At 49.3% G+C, this 19321-nt stretch overlaps 2 protein-coding genes across 2 annotated transcripts; both read right to left on the bottom strand.

Moving 5' to 3' along the window:
* Positions 1-12832: 12832 nt before the first annotated feature.
* Positions 12833-13203, bottom strand: PtA15_1A550 (uncharacterized protein; the record flags this gene model as incomplete). Its single annotated transcript, XM_053165589.1, has 2 exons — positions 12833-13060; positions 13150-13203. The coding sequence occupies 2 exons, from the start codon at positions 13201-13203 to the stop codon at positions 12833-12835; spliced, it is 282 nt and encodes a 93-aa protein (XP_053016765.1).
* A 5332-nt stretch (positions 13204-18535) lies between these two features.
* On the bottom strand, positions 18536-19321 carry PtA15_1A549 (uncharacterized protein; the record flags this gene model as incomplete). The annotated part of the gene is made up of 2 exons (XM_053165587.1): positions 18536-18934; positions 19307-19321. 2 exons carry the CDS (start codon positions 19319-19321, stop codon positions 18536-18538), a joined length of 414 nt encoding a protein of 137 aa, XP_053016764.1.

Below are 19321 nucleotides of genomic sequence, written 5' to 3'. Positions count from 1 at the left end.
TATGAATCCATACCCAGGACCCCAAAGCATCGTTGTGATGGATAATGCGCAAATCCATCACAACGGGAACATCGAACGCATAGTCGAGGATCACAGCTGTCTGCTGATCTATCTTCCGGCCTACTCCCCCGACCTGAACCCAATTGAAAAGGGTTTTAGTGTGTTAAAATCATCACTCAGACAATATGGCGAACTTGATGGGGGCGAAACCGATGGGGAGGCAATCGAGGCCTTTGCAAGGCTTGTTTTCACCGACGAACTCATGCGAGGCCTGTTCCAAGGGTCTGGTTACACCGATTAATGGATCCCCGGACTACCGGCTGCCCGTTTTTTTGACTACCGGCTGCCCATTTTTTTGTATTGATAAACAACTTGCTCAATTCTTTGTAACATTACTTTGTAATCAATGTGCTCGATTCTTTGACTTAACATTCGGTTTTTCTGCATATTTATCTGACTCCGGATGTAATTAACCACAAGATTGAGACTTCATTGGGAAAACGGGTCTGCTGAGATCCTCCCGTTCCAAGAGCCTCCCATTCCAAGAGACCCATGTGATGCGCAAACTCATCTTGGACCAATCAAATGGACTATTGATTGCTCCTTCAAATGGACTATCGATTATAACAACGTTAACCAGTTTTATTTACAAAAAGAGATGGTCGGAAGGAGGTTAGAATTTACATAAAGAGATGGTCAGAAGGAGGCTAGAATGCTGGAGCTACAATGTATTGATGACTTTGAAACAATAAGGAAAAGGAGTACATAAGAATGGATCGGGGGAGTAAGATACTTATTGGTTTCTAGAACCCTGGTTTCTAGAAACCTTCATTAAGTGATGCGCATATTTCTTTGCAGATGAGACAATGGATCGGGCGGGGCCTTCGGGGATACCTCTGCTGGCAAGCTCGTCAGAACTGAAGGACTTGAACATAGTCCAGTGAGTGATCCCAAGGGTTCCGATCCCCTCAATGACTCCAGGGGAATCTGGATTGACGTGTGCAAATTCAAGGAAATCCTCGAGGCTGTGGTCCTCGCCGCTTGGAGGGGTTATTGGTGAGGTGACAAAGCCCGGGGGGGATGTTCTGGGGTGCTGGGGCCGGTCGGGCCGGTCATTGAGTTCGAGGCGGCCAGTTGCATTGGGTTCAAGAACACTCCCGGAGGCATTGAAAATCCAAACTGTGTTGGATATTGGAATCCGGCCGACGTTGTTGGATACTGAAACGCGGCCGAAACGGGAGCTGGAAGTGTGGGGTGAACTGGAGCTTGAGGCGGCGGTACATCCTCCTTGGTCTGAAATTGAAAGCTGTCCGATTTTGGGGGAACACGGAGGGTGACTTGGCCGGGGTTGGTCTTCTATGAATCTCATGAGCAGTCAGATCAGATCCTCAGCCATACATCCCAAGGGAATAAAGGGAATAGAACACACTCACAATTGCTTTGGCCCACATAGCAATTCGCTTGGGAGTCATCTTGAAAAACTCGTTGGGGTTCTCGGGATTGATGAACACGCCGACCTCGTGACTTCTAGTCAGGTGTTCAGTGGGTTCGTGGATACAGCCAAGTTGCTGCACCAAGTCCGTGAGGGAAGCCGCTTCCTGTGCACCTGCGGAGGGCCCATCGGATGGAGTTTCTTCAGAGCTGGGACCGGCATGCATGGTCCTGAGGTGTTTGTAGGCAGATTCTTTCTAAAATATCACACAAAATGAGGTCAATGAGACATTCCGACTGGGTTGAGGTGGACAGGAAAAAGCCACTTACCTGAGCTACAACTATCGGATCTTTCTGGACCAAGCGACATATAATCTGGCGGCTTTCCGGAGTGCCCTCGGCAACCAGGAGGAACTGGGTGAATATCTCATCGGAATCGATTCTTTTTGTTTGGGCTGCTGAAAACACGCGTCCATTTGGGATAATCGCATTCCAAACAATTTTACCTTTTAGAGCTTGGGCTCGGGCAAAGAATCCAAGCCCCTCGTCTTCGCTGTGTTCAATCTCATTGATTGCCGCAGCTTTGAAACTCTCGAGATCGTAGTTGTGAGTGTCCCAGTTGATCATCAGCTTGCCAGGTTCCGATTCGACTTTATTGTATTGGGGGCCAATGGAACCAGCTAGGCTTCGTCGCTTGCGGGGGTTTGCAGCAGGAGGTTTGGGAAGGGGCGTAAATAGGATGAACTCAATACTTATGGGAACCTCAGGGCGGCCCGAAGTGGATCCTGCACGATTGGGAAGTGCCTGGCTGTGTTGTTGAGAGTTGGTAGCCAATGATTGAGATAGTATCAAGTCGCTCGATCGGCTGGTGGCTGCGCTCGATTGGCTGGTGGCTGGTGAAGCTGGAGGTAAGCCCGAGAGTGATGGGTCGATGTGAGACGGTCTTTGCTGGCTTCGTATGAAGGCGTCCCGGCGGCGGTTGCGATCCGCGACCAAGTGAGCAGTGCCATCAAAAAGCGAGGGCACGTGTCTGTCGGCAGGCGGCGTCAGTGGGTGGTGGAACCATTCGCGGTATTCGGACGGTGAAACTGAACAATAACGGGAGTTATTGTCCATCCCGAACCTGCTACTTTTACGGAAATGATCAATTGCGGCATAGAAATTAGTTCGTGGTAAGAAAAGGCCCACACATGATGATGATAAACCAAAATAACTCACGCGTGTTGGATTGTTCCCCAATGGCACAATGGTTCCAAAGGACCGTTGGGGTTGATTTTACTGGGGGTGGCGGTGGCGGGGTTGATGGATTCGGCGGTGGTGGGTGGTGGGTTGGTGGTGGCGGCAGGCAGGGTTTGGGTCGGCGGCAGGCAGCTCTCCTGCAGGCTCCTCCCCCGGGTTCCCCCGGGCACGGTCCGCGCGCACGGATGTCTGGAGCTGCGGACAAGTCTGGCCGCTGCGGCACAAAGTCTCGGAGTTTGCGCGCCAAGTTGCAAGCTCTCCTGGGTTAGCTGTATTTGCTAACCAAGCTTTTGACGACTTCTCCTTAGTTGGCGGCATTCTGAGGCAGTCGAGTAAGATGGGACTGAGTGTCCTATGTATAGTCGTGTTGGTGAGGTCTATCGGGTCGGATTCCTTGAGCTTTGGAGATATTTTTGTCGATCTCCTGAGATCTGTTGTGTCTGAGTTCTTGAGCTTTGTCATTCTCTGTTTTTTTCTGTCCGTCAATCTCTTCTTTATGCTTTTCATCTCTCCCTCTGACGTGTATTTCCGTTGATCTCCTCTTTTTTTTCTTCACTCTCTCTTGCATGTATAGAAAGCTTTCACATGCATCCTATTTCATTTAGAGGGGTATGGCATTATTCTCCGATCACAAAATGCCAAATTGAAATTTAATTAAGTGATTGAAAAACCGTAAAGCTCCAAGGAGACTTTGAAATGTGACTGATTTCAAAAAAATATAGAAAAATCACAGAACAGAATGGGGAGGAAGTAACTGTGTAGGATCCAAGATAACATGCCAGCGTATAGCTGGGATAAAAATTTGAAAGGCTGGGGTGTGTTGAACAATTTATAATGAAAAAGGAAAAAAACCCCAGGTCATTTTTGGGATTCTCTCACGCGAGGCTCTCCATGTTAGGTGTAAGCCCCGCTTGCACCTACGGCTTGGCGGTGCCGCGGGCTTTGTTACGCTCGCAAAAGGCTGGTATGGACTCTGGCCGTGCCAGGCGGAGGCAGTCGGGTGAGGGGATGGTGCTAAGTGCTGCCCTCGTCGATGGTCCTGCAAAGAATATTGGGTACGGTCAAACAAAGGTGAATATAGCGGTGGGGGGGATTTGTGTGAGAGGGAACGAGGGAGTTGGAATACCCTCGGCGGTTTTGGTTGGGTGTAAGAGCACAGGAAAATGGGAAAATCAGAGGAATGGCGGCGTGTTCGTCGGAATGTCGGCCGTTGATCAGAAGAAGGGAAACTCAGAGACTCAGGATCTACATGATCCGGATCAATAAACTCAGAACTCAAAAGATGATGATATTCCTCGTGGTTCGGAGGTGGATACCATGCGGATCCCTCCTCCAAGTTTGGCTGAACTTGGATTCAGGCCCGCGACATGCCGCGTGACGAGCCCTCGTGCCCGCCGCGCCCATACAACTAAGATGAGAAGATGAAGAAAAAGAACAACCAAAAAGAAACAACCTCCACACCAAAACCAAAGGGAAAAACAAACAAACCAACATCTGAAAACAAACAAAAGAACCAACCCTCCTCCAACTCATCCTCTCCAACGTGCGCAAAGAAGAAACAGAAAAAAAAAAATGTGTGTAAAAGAAAAAATAAATGGAGGAATCAAAAACAAAACCAAACAAACAAAAGGAAAGAAAGAAAGAAGAGAAAGTGAAAGAAAGGAAAGAGGGGAGAAATGAGAGAAGAAGCCTGAAAAGTCTTGAGAGTGTCGTGCGCGCCGCGCCGTTGAGAATGAAGGTCTTGATGATCTTGAGGCCTTCATCCTGGTGTCTTGATCCTGTGTACACACCAGAACTCCACACCGGCTTCAGTTTCTTTTCTATATTTTGTTCTTCCTTTCGTATCTTGTTTTCTACTCACGGGTATAAGCCGAGTTATTGTAGTAACTTTGTCTTATCCTGTCTAAACGCTTCCGATGCGTCTGTTTCTAGTGATTGGGTGAGTCACGTCTGTGTTAGGTTCTGGTTCTTTCCTTTGTGCTTAGTCTGGTTTGTGCTGTACTTACGGATAGCTGTTGCTGCCGATAGTCTGCCTAGTAGTTCTGGTTGGTTCTTGGGTCCAAGTTGTTCCTCAAGAGTTCTGCGTAAGAACACGGCAAAGTTAGTCTTAAGGTTTTAAGTCTACTTTCCGCTTGGTCTTGGGACGTACAAGGTTCTCTGTTTGGGCATTGACCAATAAGGTTCTGGCCTGGAACGCTTCTGTAATCAACAAGCAATACTTTGACGTCAGCTTCTGTGGTTAGGGCTGGGGTCTGGGGTCTGGACTGCGAAAGGGTTTACATTTCATTGCAGCTGGGCTTGGGCTTGCGCCTTGAGCTACCCGCGCAAGCTTCCTGAATGGTTGCTGCGGGGCTTGGTCTGTATTCCTACACTCTTCTTGTTGTGATGTTGATGTTTGTATCAGGCGTCCTGGTCTACCCAATGCACTACAGCTCCTCAAAAGTTTTTGCACTTGTTTAAAATAAATCACCTGTGACCAGTGAATGCAATTTTTTTACTCTACCAATGATCAGAGAAAGGCATGCCCGCGTCCCTCATACAGTCAAACCTCTCTAACCACATGCTTGTATCAGCGGTGGGTAGTTCTTGCGTTACCGATAACGGTAATGTAACGGTTTTTAAGCTGTTATTGTTACAGTTACTTGTAACGGTGGTGCGCTACGTTATCGCGCCACTCATGCTTGTACCATTTTTTTCTATTTGTTACGTTAACCAGGCCCGCGGCGCGCCAGATAACGGGCTTATTTCAGTGCCAAAACGGCCCTTGAGGGCTTGTTATTGCGTTATCCAAGCAATAAAGTAGCGTAACAGCGTCGGAAAAAGACCCGTTACGCTATCCATATGCCACTCAAACGGCCCGCTACTCGTAAAATAACGGGGCGCAGTGGATAACGCATGTAATTACGTTATGCAAATAGCGCAGATGACACAACGTAATGTAACTACCCACCGTTGCTTGTATAAGGGCATAACCTCTCATAGCACATACTCATTGGGCCACAAAATAAATGAAATGTTGGCCTATAGCTAGCCCTTCTAACCACATAACTTTCCAAACCAATAGTAAAATTTGTCCACCAAAGGGTGTGAAGCTAGAGAGTGTAATGACTAGAGTACTACAATAAAAAATTGGGCAGGCCAGAGATTGAGTATCTTGTGAATGTCTACAGAATAGCTAATGATAACAAAGGGAACACTTCCAAAAGGTTAAAATAAGGATTGTTTATCTAAGATAACAACTGATTGATAGATAAGGCTTGAATTCACACTTCTGATGATCATGATATATTAGGGGGTTTCACAATAAGCATTTTTGCTTCTCACGGCACTAAATTTCTTTACTCGCGGGTGACATACTTGCTTAAAATTTTGGCGTGAAGTCCCGCAAGAAATTTCCCCGAGGATCCTCATAACAATACTCGTGAGCGCTCAAACACCTTCCCGGGTTTCCTTATTGTGAAACCCCTTATTACAATGAGTTGAGAGGCTTACAAATTAGGATTTGAAGTCCTTCTATATTTTTATAATGTACCTGTGCACTTTGGTTGTATTATAACTCCTTTGGAAATAAATGGAGGACTTTCCATCAAGTCTGGGAGCCTCCCAGATCTCAATTTACACAGCCAAATTCTTAATTTTTGACAAAAAGTGGAATGTTTTCCTAACCCTACAGTTAATTAATTGCATGTGCACTGGTTGAGTTTTTGATAGGTGTAATACAGGATTTAGAGGAGCATCTAGAGCTCTCTAAATGACAATGGGAAGTCATCCAATGAATACAAGACCTTTCTATTTTCCATTTTTCTTTCTGGTGATTATTGGGAATCTGGTTCCTGGGCAAAATAACCATTGTCTTTACTGTAAATCTTGGTCCATTTTGTATTGAATTTGTTTTTCATACTGCATATATTTTTTTTTTTTTGTATTTTATCCTGAAATCTGTCAGATGAGGCTCAGAACCAATACCACCCCCAGAGGCACAATTCTCCAGTTGATGGTCTTGGAGAAGGCTAGTGAATACCTGGGCTCATGTTTGGAATCAGGATAGTTTGTTGATCCTGAATTCCACTCCCCAGGTCAATAGGCTGCTGTTGGATATTCCAAATTTGTTCAAATCCTGTTTGTGCATAATTAGCTATGTTAACTCAGTTATTGGAGGGGGGACACTATCCCACTGATTCCCACATGGACCCTCCAAAGGAGGGAACTATGCGCTATGTGGACCCCATGGTGGCAGAGAATTAGAAAATTTGCATTTCTCAATCCTTTCTGGATGTTCCATTTGTCACTGGCAATTAAAACTTTGGGGGAACAAAAGATGCACAAGATCATGCAGAATCTTTGTACATACTAAAGCTATGGTTCAGGGCCTTGGGTGGATTTTGCATTCATTTTCTTTTTTGACTAAAATGTGTCCTGCTTCATCCTGAATTGCACATCTGGCACTTTAAAAAATTCAAAACCAATGATATTACAACTCTGATTCCAGGTCAACCAGAGGCACATTATTCTAAAACATGGTAGATAGAAAGATGAGGACAGCTTGGAACATCCTAGAAATCCAAACTAGAGCAAAAAAGGTCCAGGAACTTGATTCAAGAGAATTTCCACTGGGGGAAGGCTAAATGTACTACCAAGCTTTACTAAATGTACTCCAAAAATGGAGTGCAAAATTGGGTACTCCAAAAATATTGGTGTGTACAATGATTCACTCCACAAATCACTGGAGTAAACATATGGCTACTCCAAAAAATGTTCAATTTTTGGAGTGCACAATCCTTGCACTACTAATATTTTGGAGGGCACTATTGTACACTCCTTTTTAATTTCTTTTTCTATTTTTTGCTCTGGGAAATGGAGTGCAAAAAAATGTACTCCTATACTAAACACAAGGTCCGCCTCCCAGACCTTCCAGGGTTGCTTGAAATTTTTGAAAATGGCCTGGCTTGAGTCTATCCAAGTTTATTGAAGCCTCTGAATCAAAAAACAAAACTTCGAGGGTTTGCCCTACAAATCTCCAAAAATCACAAAAAAAAATAAAGGGTTTCCCCTCTACAGCTTCTAGAAGAGAAACATGAAGGGATTTCCCTTTACAAATGCCCAAATCAACAATAAAACACAATTTTACAACAACCTGCAACCAGCCACCTAACATCAGCAAGCTGATGCACTGTGGCCCACCATCCATCCCTGTCTATCAGGGTTAAAAAATGGTGAGAGGATGACCCCCAGCGCGCCGCATTACAACATGAAAAGGGGGGCCAACAAGTTTAGCCCCTCAAACTGCGCAAGTGCAAAAGCGGAGGGGGTGAGGACAAACCGCAGCGGCAGAGGACACCTGGGGATTATCCAAACACAAGAGCACCCCCCCTTTCATACAACATCAACCAGAAAGCTCAACTCAAACATTGCCCTTGACTTGGCTTGCATGTATCCTTGACAACAACACCACTGCCACGCTTCCAATGTGTTTTTGACCCGCGAGGCACATATTAGCTACTGCCTGGATCTTCTGGCCACCCTGGTCAACACATCCAACATGCGCTAGGAAGCTGAAATTGACCCTAGACTTTGACCTGTTGGGGGCATTGTGGTGCCACCGCCATGTACAGTGCCCAGAAGAAAGTTTTCATGAAATTTCTTTTGACAAGAACACATACAAACCATGCCTGCTAATTTCTGATTTATTAGGAGGATGGACAGAAAGGTTCCAAAAGAATGAATATAAGTAATGTTCTTGGCAAAAATAAGTGCATACTAGCTGAAAATATTTTTTCATCAAATGATAATTTTGGAAAATCTTTAATACTATTCCAAAAAAATCATGAATAATCAGAATCAATAGACTGAAATGTGACTTGAATGATAATAAATGAAAAAAATGAATCCCAAAATCCATCCTAAATTTTAGTTGGCAGTGAAAACACCTCAGACACTGTTTTTTTGTTACCTGCAGTGCAAATTTGCAATTTTTGAGGTACTTTCCCTGCCCACAAAAATTTAGGATGGATTTTGGGATTCATTTTTTTCATTTATTATCATTCATGTCACATTTCATTATATTGATTCTGATTATTCATGATTTTTTTGGAATAGTATTAAAGATTTTCCAAAGTTATCATTTAATGAAAAAACTAGAGGCCAAGGCGGCTTCGCCGCTGCACTTTTTGGGGTACAGGGGAAATCTTATATCTGGCAAAGTGGTTAGTACCAATCATTCAGAGATTAATGTGTAGAAATATTGATGGCTGTTACTGGTTCTTGAAGGCAGTTTAACTATTTCAAATGGTGGGCACCAGTCATTGAAGCAAGTACATATTACTCTTTTGAATTCTGGGTACCATTCATTGAAGAGCTTAACTCTTTTGAATTCTGGGTTCAAATTCCATTCATTGAAGAGAGTACAGCAATACCAAAAAAGCTTGCGGGTGGGCGAGGCTGAAAATCCAACAGACAAAATTTTTCGCTTCAGCCCCGCCCCCTGTATTCTTCCAATTCTTCTCATCTTCCAGCCCCTTCGCCCTCGACCATATCCCATATCCCCTCCCACCTCCGCCATCGGAAATGGCCCCCGACCAAATCCTCCCCCGCCGGACCCAACCACTGCCCAGCCGCCAGCCAGGAACCAATCCAGCAACCGCCCAAAAAATTTTTTCACCGGTAAGCCGCCACCCTTTTTCCGCATCCATGATCAATCACTCACGTCCGCTCTGAAACTGCCCAGCTGCTGCAAGACTAGCCACCACCCAGTATCCCACCCGGCCCCCCAAAATAAATCTTCGGTGAGCCCCCTTTTTTGCATCCTTTGACCGCCGGATCAACCACTGACAGTGGTTGTTGCCACCCTTATTGTCCCCGGCCCAATTTCGTAGCCGCTGCCTGATTCTTGTGAGTTTAGTTTTTTATCGTCCCCCCCCCCCCCCCCCCCCGCCCTGCAAACCGTTGCTGACGAAAATCGTACCCCCAGACAATGTCAATTCCACCTTCCAACAAGCGATTCAGCGTCACCCGCCGGGTGGACCCGCTGCCCTTTGCCAATGTGCATGGCGAGCCGCAAGAGTCTTACCTGCTGCCGAGTCAGGCGCAGGCCTGCCGGTTGTTCTTCGAAGATGGCGACCCAGCGGCGGCAGAGAATTCCACGGAACCAACCGCGACCGCGCCCGCGCCCAACGGGAGCCGACCCGGCCCAGAAACTCCTGGCGCTCACCATCAACCCGGCCGCGGGCCACCGTCCCCCCAAACTACCCGGGCGATAACCGTGGAGCATCATGTCTTCATCCGCACTCCCGCGGGCCAGCTAGCTCTTGCAAATCCAACTGCCCCCATCGCGTCAACCACGAAGATTTGGGAGCGGGTCATTCCGAAGGGCGAGGCAGTGCTGAAGACGGTCCTCCACCACGCCGTCTGGCCTGTTTTCAAGACAAACTGCATCGCCGCAACCAATGCGACGATCCCCCTCCTTGGCAAGCACCTCCTTGCTTGCAAGGAAGAAGGCCTGCTCAAGTGGCAGGGGATTATCCCGAGGGACGAGGTGTACGGGAAGGCAATCAACGCCATGATCACGTCACCCAAGGATTTTCGCGCATTTGTGGATGCGTGCCACGCCAACCCGTTGCGCAAGGTGTCGGTGAAGGTCTCAATGGCGGACCCGGCAAAGGTGGTGAAGGCCCTAGAGGTGGTAAGTCTGATGGTTCACCCTTTTCTCCTTCCCACCACTGGATGATGTAAATTTCTAACGCGTATTGCACACGCTGGCCTTCCCAGGAACGTGCGCAGCGCGATAGCTTGGAAATGGGCTATGGGCCCAACGATACTCGATTGGCGTTGGAACGCACGGCAACTCGGCTGGTCCGTAATGTAAGCCCCTCCCCCATTGTGCTGTGAGGATCCGTGATCATCGGCTGACTGGGGTTGTATTTGGTCCAGCCAAATGCCAACGTGGTTGAGGGCGAGCGGTTGGCTGAGCGCATCCAGATTTGCGCAGAGCTGCAGCTCTATCTGAAGGGCAAATACGGCGGGAATGACGAGTCCCTACAAATCAAAAACCCGGCGGATCCCGCAACCTCCATCCTCGTGACTCGCGACGGCTTGAGGTGTTGGAGTAGGTGCTTACTCCACGAGCTCGAGGGGGTAGATTTCGACCATCCCCCAGATGTCCCTGATCTATTCACCAAGGACCCGCGGCCGGCGCCCACTTTGGCCGAGTTGGCCGCAAAACAGACGGCTCGGCTTGATGCGCACAGGTCGGTCGGCAAGCGCGCGCCATCATCCGTCTCATCTGGACCGCCGATCCTCCCAGGCGCATCTCACTCCAAAGTGGGCTCACCACTCAATCAGGGCCACCTGGCTGCTGATCCGGCAATTCCCTCCAAATTCACGGAACCTGGGAAGGCGTCGTCAATTTTCACACCTCCCCGCCGCGCCTCGTGGCGACTCCAGCGGCCCAGGGGCGTTCAGGACCTCAACCCGGTATACGAAACACAGCGCTATCTAAGCCATTGGCCACCTCTGCGGGTGGCCGAGCATCGGCCGCAGCGACCCACCCAACAACCCCTACCCCGGCCGTGCGCAACGCAGCTCCTCTGCGGGAGGCCGCACTGGTCCCTGAAGCAGACAAGCTAGAGTCATTGGCCTTGGACCAAGAAGTTGAATTTTTCAGCCCTGCGACCAGGGCCCCCAGTCCTACAAGCTCTATCGAGCTCATGTCCCCGCCGGAAGGCCGAGATGCTGGTGTTCATTACTCCCCGGCTCGAAAAGTTCCTCGAGGCCGAGCGGATGGCATTGCCCACACAATCAGCCGGCTTGAGTTGGCACGACCCAGGTCACCTCCCATGTCTCCTCGTACCCGAAAGGTGCCAACACCTAAATCCAACACGCTCAGCTTGAGCTCTTGGATTAGCAATTCTTCCCCAACCTCACAACTCCAACTCAACGAGGCTGGCCGGCGATTAACAATGAGCCAGTTCCTAGACCTCTGCAATTTCGAGCCGGATGATCCCCTCCCACGCGGCTTGATCAAACTGGCCCACATTGGGAGGTGGGATTTTTTCTTGGACACCAGCGACACGCAGCTCAGGCAACTCAACTTCCCACCCGCCGTGGCATCCCACCTCATGAAAGGAGCGCGCTGGTTAATTCCAACGCCCGCGATCTCACCCACCCCGGCCGAGTATATCCCTCCCGTGGCGCCCAAGGGAACGCAGGACCCGCTGGTCTTGCCCAAGATAGGCGCCCCGCAAGGACCTGTGATGCCGAGGGTCGCCCCCCTCCCCGCGGCGAAAGAACCGGCTATCGCCTTGCCTGAAACCATAGGCGCCCCGCAAGCCATGAGCCACGACACGGCCCCCCCCCCCCCTCCGCGACCGGAGCCGCTCCTCAAGGCCCGACCGACGCCACGATTGCCCCCCCGCCCTCCGCAACAGGAGCCCCTCCTCCGGGCTCCTCTGGCTCAGACTCTGAGCCATCCCTTAGTTGCATTATGCGGGCCCAAGCCAAACCATCTCAGGAGATCTGACTTGGGCTACTCGGGCCTCACTAAATCGGGTACTAGACCCGTGGTAAGTTATTTCTCTATGTTGTTATCAATGTTCTCCGTGGTTTTTTTCTCTGTGGTTTTTGCTTTCCCTCGCGGCCTTTCAGAGCCGCGACCGCAATGAGGAACCCCCTTTTGAACACAAATGAGAGAGATGCCCTCCCCCCCCTTTTATGTCCAACGCCCCCCGCGGGGCAGACAGAATGGGCGTGAGGATTCCGGGTGGAATTCCACCTGACTTGAGTCATTTGGTCCCCCCCCTGGGCAAGGGCCGCAAACCGGGCACTTCCACTGCAAAAATAACTTGGTCAACTGCTTGCAGTTGACATGCAGGATACTCAAGCCAAGCTGCCATTGTAACTCCACATGAATGCAGAAGTGCCTTTGTTGGCACAGTCACTGTGCAAGGTGCACAGTGACTGTGCATTGAAGCTTGGGTTGAGTCAAACCTTGAGTAAGGCTGGTGTAACACCACAAGCTTCCTCAGAGTTGCCGCATGTCAACTGCTCACAGTTGACACAGTTTTTTTTGCAGTGTTCGTGATTCCTGGTTCCTGCCTGGGCAAGGGCTGCGAACCAGGAACTTGGTGAATTCTGGTTCCTGCCTGGGCAAGGGCCGCAAACCGGGAACTTAGAGGTTCCTGGTTCCTGCCTGGGCAAGAGCCGCGAACCGGGAACTTAGCGGTTCCTGGTTCCTGCCTGGGCAAGGGCCGCGAACCGGGAACTTGTCGATTCCTGGTCCATGCCTGGCCAAGGGCCGCAAACCGGGCACTTCAGCAAAAAAGTGGCCCGCTTGAGCAAAAGTGGCCCGCCTGGCCAAGGGCCGCAAACCGGGCACTTCAGCAAAAAAGTAGCCCGCCTGGCCAAGGGCCGCAAACCGGGCACTTCAGCAAAAAAGTGGCCCACTTGAGCAAAACACCTATGTGTCTTGTGGCACTGGCCTCGGACTTCGCAGGAGGTGGCCGTCCCCTTGGAGGGGAGCGAAACTTGGTCTTGGATCATATTTTTCCCTCGCTCTTAAGCCCTCTTGTTAATTGGGTTTAAGAGCCTCACATTACTTTGTGTTGCAGAACCAAAAGAAAACAACGGAATTCTTATCCCTATCTGAAGGGATAAGAACCCCATCAGATACCTACACCAGAAAGATAGTTAAAGCAAAATGAGTGCCATCAATGTCGGCCCTCAGAATAGCCGCTCCCCCGGTAGAGGCCCCTCATCAAGGCCGGCGTGACGACTGTGGGCAGGAAAGCCTTGACCAGCTCTGCATCTGCCCGAGTACTGGTCGGAATCTGCGCGCGTTTGAGCTGGGACTTGAGCGCGGAGAACACCTTCTCTATTGGGTTGAAATCCGGCGAGTAGGTTGGGAGGTACTGGAGCAAAACTCCCGCCGCCGCGCAAATCTGTGGAACCCGCCCGCCGTGATGAATGCGTGCGTTGTCCAGCACGAGAATTGAGTTGCGACCTGGGAACAGATTCATCTCGGGGATCTGGGGGAAATGAGGACATCAGACGCCCAGTGTGAGCAACCCTTGCCAGGAAAGGAGCGTGAGGGGGGTGATAAGCTTACCAACACGTCCTGTATGAAATACTCTGTGTCCAAGCGGGACATCGAACCCACTTGGGCTATGCAGCCCATCAAGCCGTCCAACAATACGGCGGGCATGACTGTGACCCGATTTGGGTGAACGGCCTTCGGGATCCTTTTAGTGCGCCGGCCCCGAAGTGCCCAAGCAGTGTCTCGGGAGTGGGACCCCAGTGACACACCAGCCTCATCTGTTCCAAGGTTCATATCAGCCACCCGTGCAATCAAAGAAGGAACAGCGCAAAAGAACAGCGCAATAAAGGGAACAAACTTACCCATGAAGACGAGATACTTGACAGGAAATCCGCCGATCCTGTCGGTATATGCCATCCGAGACGCCTCGTCTTGGTTGGGATCTACTGTTCGGGCCTTCTTCTTTGTCAAGAGCAGGCGGGCCATCAACTCATCTCGGATGGTGGAGATTGGATGTTGAGTTCCGGTCATTGCTTGAATATGATTCTGGATTTCGTCCAGATAGAGGGTTGGTTTGGCTTCAAGCGCGGCCAAGACAAACTCCGCCTCTTCACGGGTGAAGGCCAATGGGCGGCCACGCTGGTTGTATAGGGCGGGATCCCTCACGACATCTCTGGTTCGGCGGTATAGGTTGTTCCAGCGGGTGAGCGAGTCGGCCGATATGTTGTAGTCAATCAAGTTGTTGATCTCTGCAAGGGACTTCCCTCGCAGGCTGAGCTTAACCACGATGGCTTTGACCTCCCGCGGATATTTCACAAACGCCATCGTACCGCTAACCTAATCAAAAGGACCGCGGATAATGGGAGCCGGGGACAAGGTGGGAGGCAACAACGACTTGTCAGTGGTTGATCCGGCGGGCGGGCATTGATGCAAAAAAAAGGAAAAAAAGGGGGTGGCTCACCGATGGATATTTTGTTTTGGCCGGGTGCTGGATGGGCTCCTGGGCGGTGGCAGGGATGTCTGGCCTGTGCAATTGCAGAGCAGAGCAGACATCAGTGGTTGATCCGGCGGGTGATGGGGGCAAAAAAGGGGAAAAAGGGTGGCAGCTTACCGGCAAGAAATAATTTTTGGGCGGTTGCTGGATTAGTTCCTGGCTGGCGGCTGGGGGCGGCTGGGCAGTGGTTGGGTCCGGCGGGGGGGGGGGGGGGTTTGGTCGGGGGCCATTTCCGATGGCGGAGGTGGGAGGGGATATGGGATATGGTCGAGGGCGAAGGGGCTGGAAGATGAGAAGAATTGGAAGAATACAGGGGGCGGGGCTGAAGCGAAAAATTTTGTCTGTCGGATTTTCAGCCTCGCCCACCCGCAAGCTTTTTTGGTATTGCTGTATAACTCTCTTGAATGCCTGGCAGCTCTCATTGAAGGGGGTTTTACTCTATCAAATGGCAGGTACCCGCCATCAAGAGATTATGTAACACTCTCAATGACTGGTAATGGCCATTGAGAGAATTTTTAGCTCTCTTGATGTCGGGTACCAGCCATTGGGAGAGGGTCATCAGGGCAGGCCCTTCGGCCCCTGTGTTAAGCTTGGCTGCAGTTGCCCGGCCTAAGAGCATCCTTACCGGTGACTAGTTTAGCTTGAAATTAGCTAGTTTAGCCACCAATCTCAACCACACCGGGTGTAGCTAAGCCCAAGCTAAATTAGTGAGAAGCTTGAATTTCAGCTAACTGTCACTACATTTAGTGACGGTTAGCTCGAAGCTAACTGCCATTTCCCGCGCCCACCACTCAGCTCCACCCCGCACAAGCCGAACCAATACGGCTGAATCGCTGTCGCTAAGTTAGTTTGCAACAGCTGCGAGTCAAAACTCGCGCCAACATAGCTTGACCGGTAAGGATGCTCTAACACTGAGATTCCGGAACCAGGTGGTTCCCACTCCTCTCTATCCCCGGGTCTCCCGACGGGGGGTGGCCCGCGGGGCCAAAGCGGAAGTCCCGAGAAAAGCGGGCCCGTGGCCAGACCCTGCCCGCCCATGCTTGGGCGGCCTCTCTGGTCATCCTGGTTTGCAGCCATCAAAACCGTGATGAAGAGTGCATAGAACTCTTCGATGGCCGCTGCCATTGAGAGAGTGCATTTCTCCTTCTTTGACCGGCACCGGCCATTGAGGGAGGGTGTGTCATCCTTGATGACCGGTAACGGCTATCAAGAGAGTGCATAGCTCTCTCCAATGACCGGTAACGGCCATCAAGAGTGTGCATAGCTCTCTCCAATGACCGGTACCAGCTGTTGAGAGAGTGTGCAGCGCTCTTGATGACCAGTACCGCGGCCATCAAGAGAGTTCCCTCAATGGCTGGTACCGCTCATTCAAGATAGCTATACATGTACTCTCTCAACGGCATGTACCGGTCATCCAAGAGAGCCATGTCACATGTGACTCTTCCTCGGGAGACCGGGGCCATTGAGAGAGTGGAGCACTTTTGATGACCGGTACGAAGGGCTTCAAGAGAGCTTGAGGATGTAGCTTGATGACCGGTACCGGCCATCAAGGCATAGCTCTCTTTGTTGACCGGTGGCGGCCGTCAAGAGAAATTACAACCTATGCGTATTGATGGCCGGCCATCTCTACCTCTCAATCAGTGGTTTAAGACCGATCATCAGGAGGTTTCTTCCTCTCATCAACAGGCCTGATTGTTCATTCAGATTTATTCCTCTCAATGACCCTTCTGACAGGTCATCGAGGGGTTTTGCAGGTCATTGAGGGGATTACACATCTCGATGACCCTGACTCATCAGCCCCAGGTCATCAAGTGTAATCAACCTCTTAAGCTTGCCTGTACACAAGTGTGTACAGGCCAGTATTGTATGCCCTGTAGGGCCCTGGCAACGGAGGTGGGGTGTGAGGGCTTAGGGGGGCATGGCAAGGTTGGATACTTAAAGAGCATGGAGGAAGCTGTTTGTCCCCCCAGGGGATCTGGTTTTTTCCCACCCTCTCCCTGAAGGCCCTAGTACTCACTTGAGTAGGCGCCTTCTTGATTTCACAAAAAAACAATTTTGAACTTAATTAACAAAACTTGAACAAACCAAAAAATTTAAACTCAATCATAATAAAACAAATTAAACTGAAACAAAACAAAAAAAAATCAACTCAAACAAAACAAAAACTTTGAACTCAAACAAAACAAATCATTTACTCAAACAACAAAACAGACTTTCAACTAAAACAAACAAACAAGTTGAAAAACACAAATTTTGAACTTTTTATTCTTTTGCCTGCAATTTCAATGAAATGCAGCATGAGACCATGAAGTCAGTTTCTGTGAAACTGTGGTTTTAATAAACTTGGATATTTTCAGCTAGTATGCACTTATTTTTTCCAAAAACATTACTTATATTCATTGTTTTGGAACCTTTCTGTCTATCCTCCCAGTAAATCAGAAATTAGCAGGCATGGTTTGTATGTGTTCTTGTCAAAAGAAATTTCATGAAAACTTTCTTCTGGGCACTGTACCTTTCATACCAATGGATACCAGGAATATGTATCTTATGGGGATGTTGATTTTTACATGGTCTGTTTTACATTGGGGGGGTTCACAATTGAAATTAATTACAAAACTTTGGAGCTAAATTTAAGGCCCTTCTGAACAAAATTTTAAAAATTTGGTAAAGTGCACAGCAGCATGTGATACTTGCCAACCAGTCCAATTGATCAATTTTTTAAAAAAATGTTTGTAAACACCTTAAAATGTGTCCTAAAGTTTTGTGAATTCCAATCGTGAACCCCCCTATTGACTCCACACTGTAAAGTGCATTAAGTGTAAAATTACATCAGTGGGCCTATCTAATGAATTTTACATTCACTTCCAAAAATCCCACCACATGTAAAGCAAACCAATGTAACGGTCACCATGTAAAATTATACTGGTATTCAGCGCAATAGAATTTTACAGTCTGCTTTGCAAAATTTGCAGACCATGCAAAAAGCATGCCATGTAAAAGTGCAGCTGCATCAAAAAGCATGCAAATTTACACAATTGCTTACCACCATGTAAAATTCACCGGATGTAAAAATGCACGTTTACACACCCAATATGCAAATTTGCGCGCGGTGTAAAAAAGCATAAAAAAATCAAGAAGAAAAATGCGGGAAAATGGCAGTGAAAAGAACAAAGCCAGAAATGGAGAACACCCCACAACAAAACCAGAAAAGCATAATCAAGAAAAATAGCAAGTGAAATTTAAAATCATAGAAAACAGCACCACTGACATTGCCATTGCCTAAACCCCAAGACCCTTCTTAGCCAACCTTTGACCACACCTAGCTCACCTACCTTGGGTTTCTCTTCTGCCTCTGCTTGCTTTCTATTCCAAAACAACACAACCTGGCTTGCAACTGTGTACTAGGAAGAGCAGTTCACTCATCAAGAAATAGTTTGGCAGAATGAGGTGAACTAAAATACATATAATGCGTCCAGGACATAATAAATATGCGGAAAGGACACGGATAAAGTGACCTTGATTGAACAATATCTCAGTCGGCCGGATGCACTTGTTTCTGGTAGCAGGAGATGCTGCGGGGGGAAGCACTGCCAACAAAGCGGCCGGATGAACAGATGCCGCAGTTGCAGGAAACCCAGGTGGCATGCCGTAAATTAGCCTTCAAATGATTTGCCCTGCTTGGTTCCCGCTCGGGCAGGGGCGGATAGAGACAAAGCCAAGGGAACAACCGGTACAGCAGCCGACGCGGTGGCCAGTAGCCCAGATACAGGTGTCGCCGTCAAAGTCGGTGGGTGCCGTTGTCAATCACATGCCCTTTCTGGATGTTTGTTTTCTTTGTCACAGACTCACAACTGCGGCGGGGGCGGATAGGGACACAGTCGAGGAAACAGCCTGTGCTGCAGCCAAGGGGGCGCGTCCCCGGTGATCTTGTGTTCGACAAACCTCCCGGCAGTGAATCCGTCCAGTCCTTTGAGCTTGGCACATTCAGACACCTCGGCAACCGACCATTGGTCGGGGGAGGCAGAGGAGAAGGAGGCAAAGCCAAACGGCTTTTGCGATAAACTGTGGGATGATGAGAGGGAGGCGTCCCTGGGTTGGGCTCCAGCTCCTCCAGCGGATGAGGGGAAGTTGCTAGTGGTTGGGCTGGTGGGCTGCTCTTCGGTGGAGATAAACTGCTCGACTCGGCTGCTGGAGTGGGAGCGAGAGTCTTTAGCGGACGATGAATTGGTGGTTGAGATGGAGGTCTTGATATCTTAGAGAAGTGAGAGAGTAGCTGAAAATGATACCGCTGCCGGTGCTACAGGTAACGCTACCGGTGCTGCAGGCGGATGTTTGGCATGGATGATTATGGGGGTTTGTATTGGAGGGGGTGGCGTTCAAGTTATCCTGTGAACAAGTGGTAAGTGAGTTCCTTTCTGTGGAGACGGCCACCGTTTCCGAGAGATGCTCCTGAGGGGATGTGGGCGGAAGCAGCAGCCAAGCTGAGGAGAGTAGTGGGGGTGGGGAGGAGTGGGACTGGACAGAATCTATCAGAGGGAGCTGTTAAGCGCAAGACTGTTATTGAGATCAAAGAATATGGGCAGACGAGACATTGTGCCGTTGTACCTCCCACAAACCATCCGCTTGATCAT

Source organism: Puccinia triticina, chromosome 1A (assembly GCF_026914185.1).
Source record: "Puccinia triticina chromosome 1A, complete sequence".
NCBI lineage: Eukaryota > Fungi > Basidiomycota > Pucciniomycetes > Pucciniales > Pucciniaceae > Puccinia > Puccinia triticina.
This window is presented reverse-complemented; position numbering and strand designations above follow the sequence as displayed.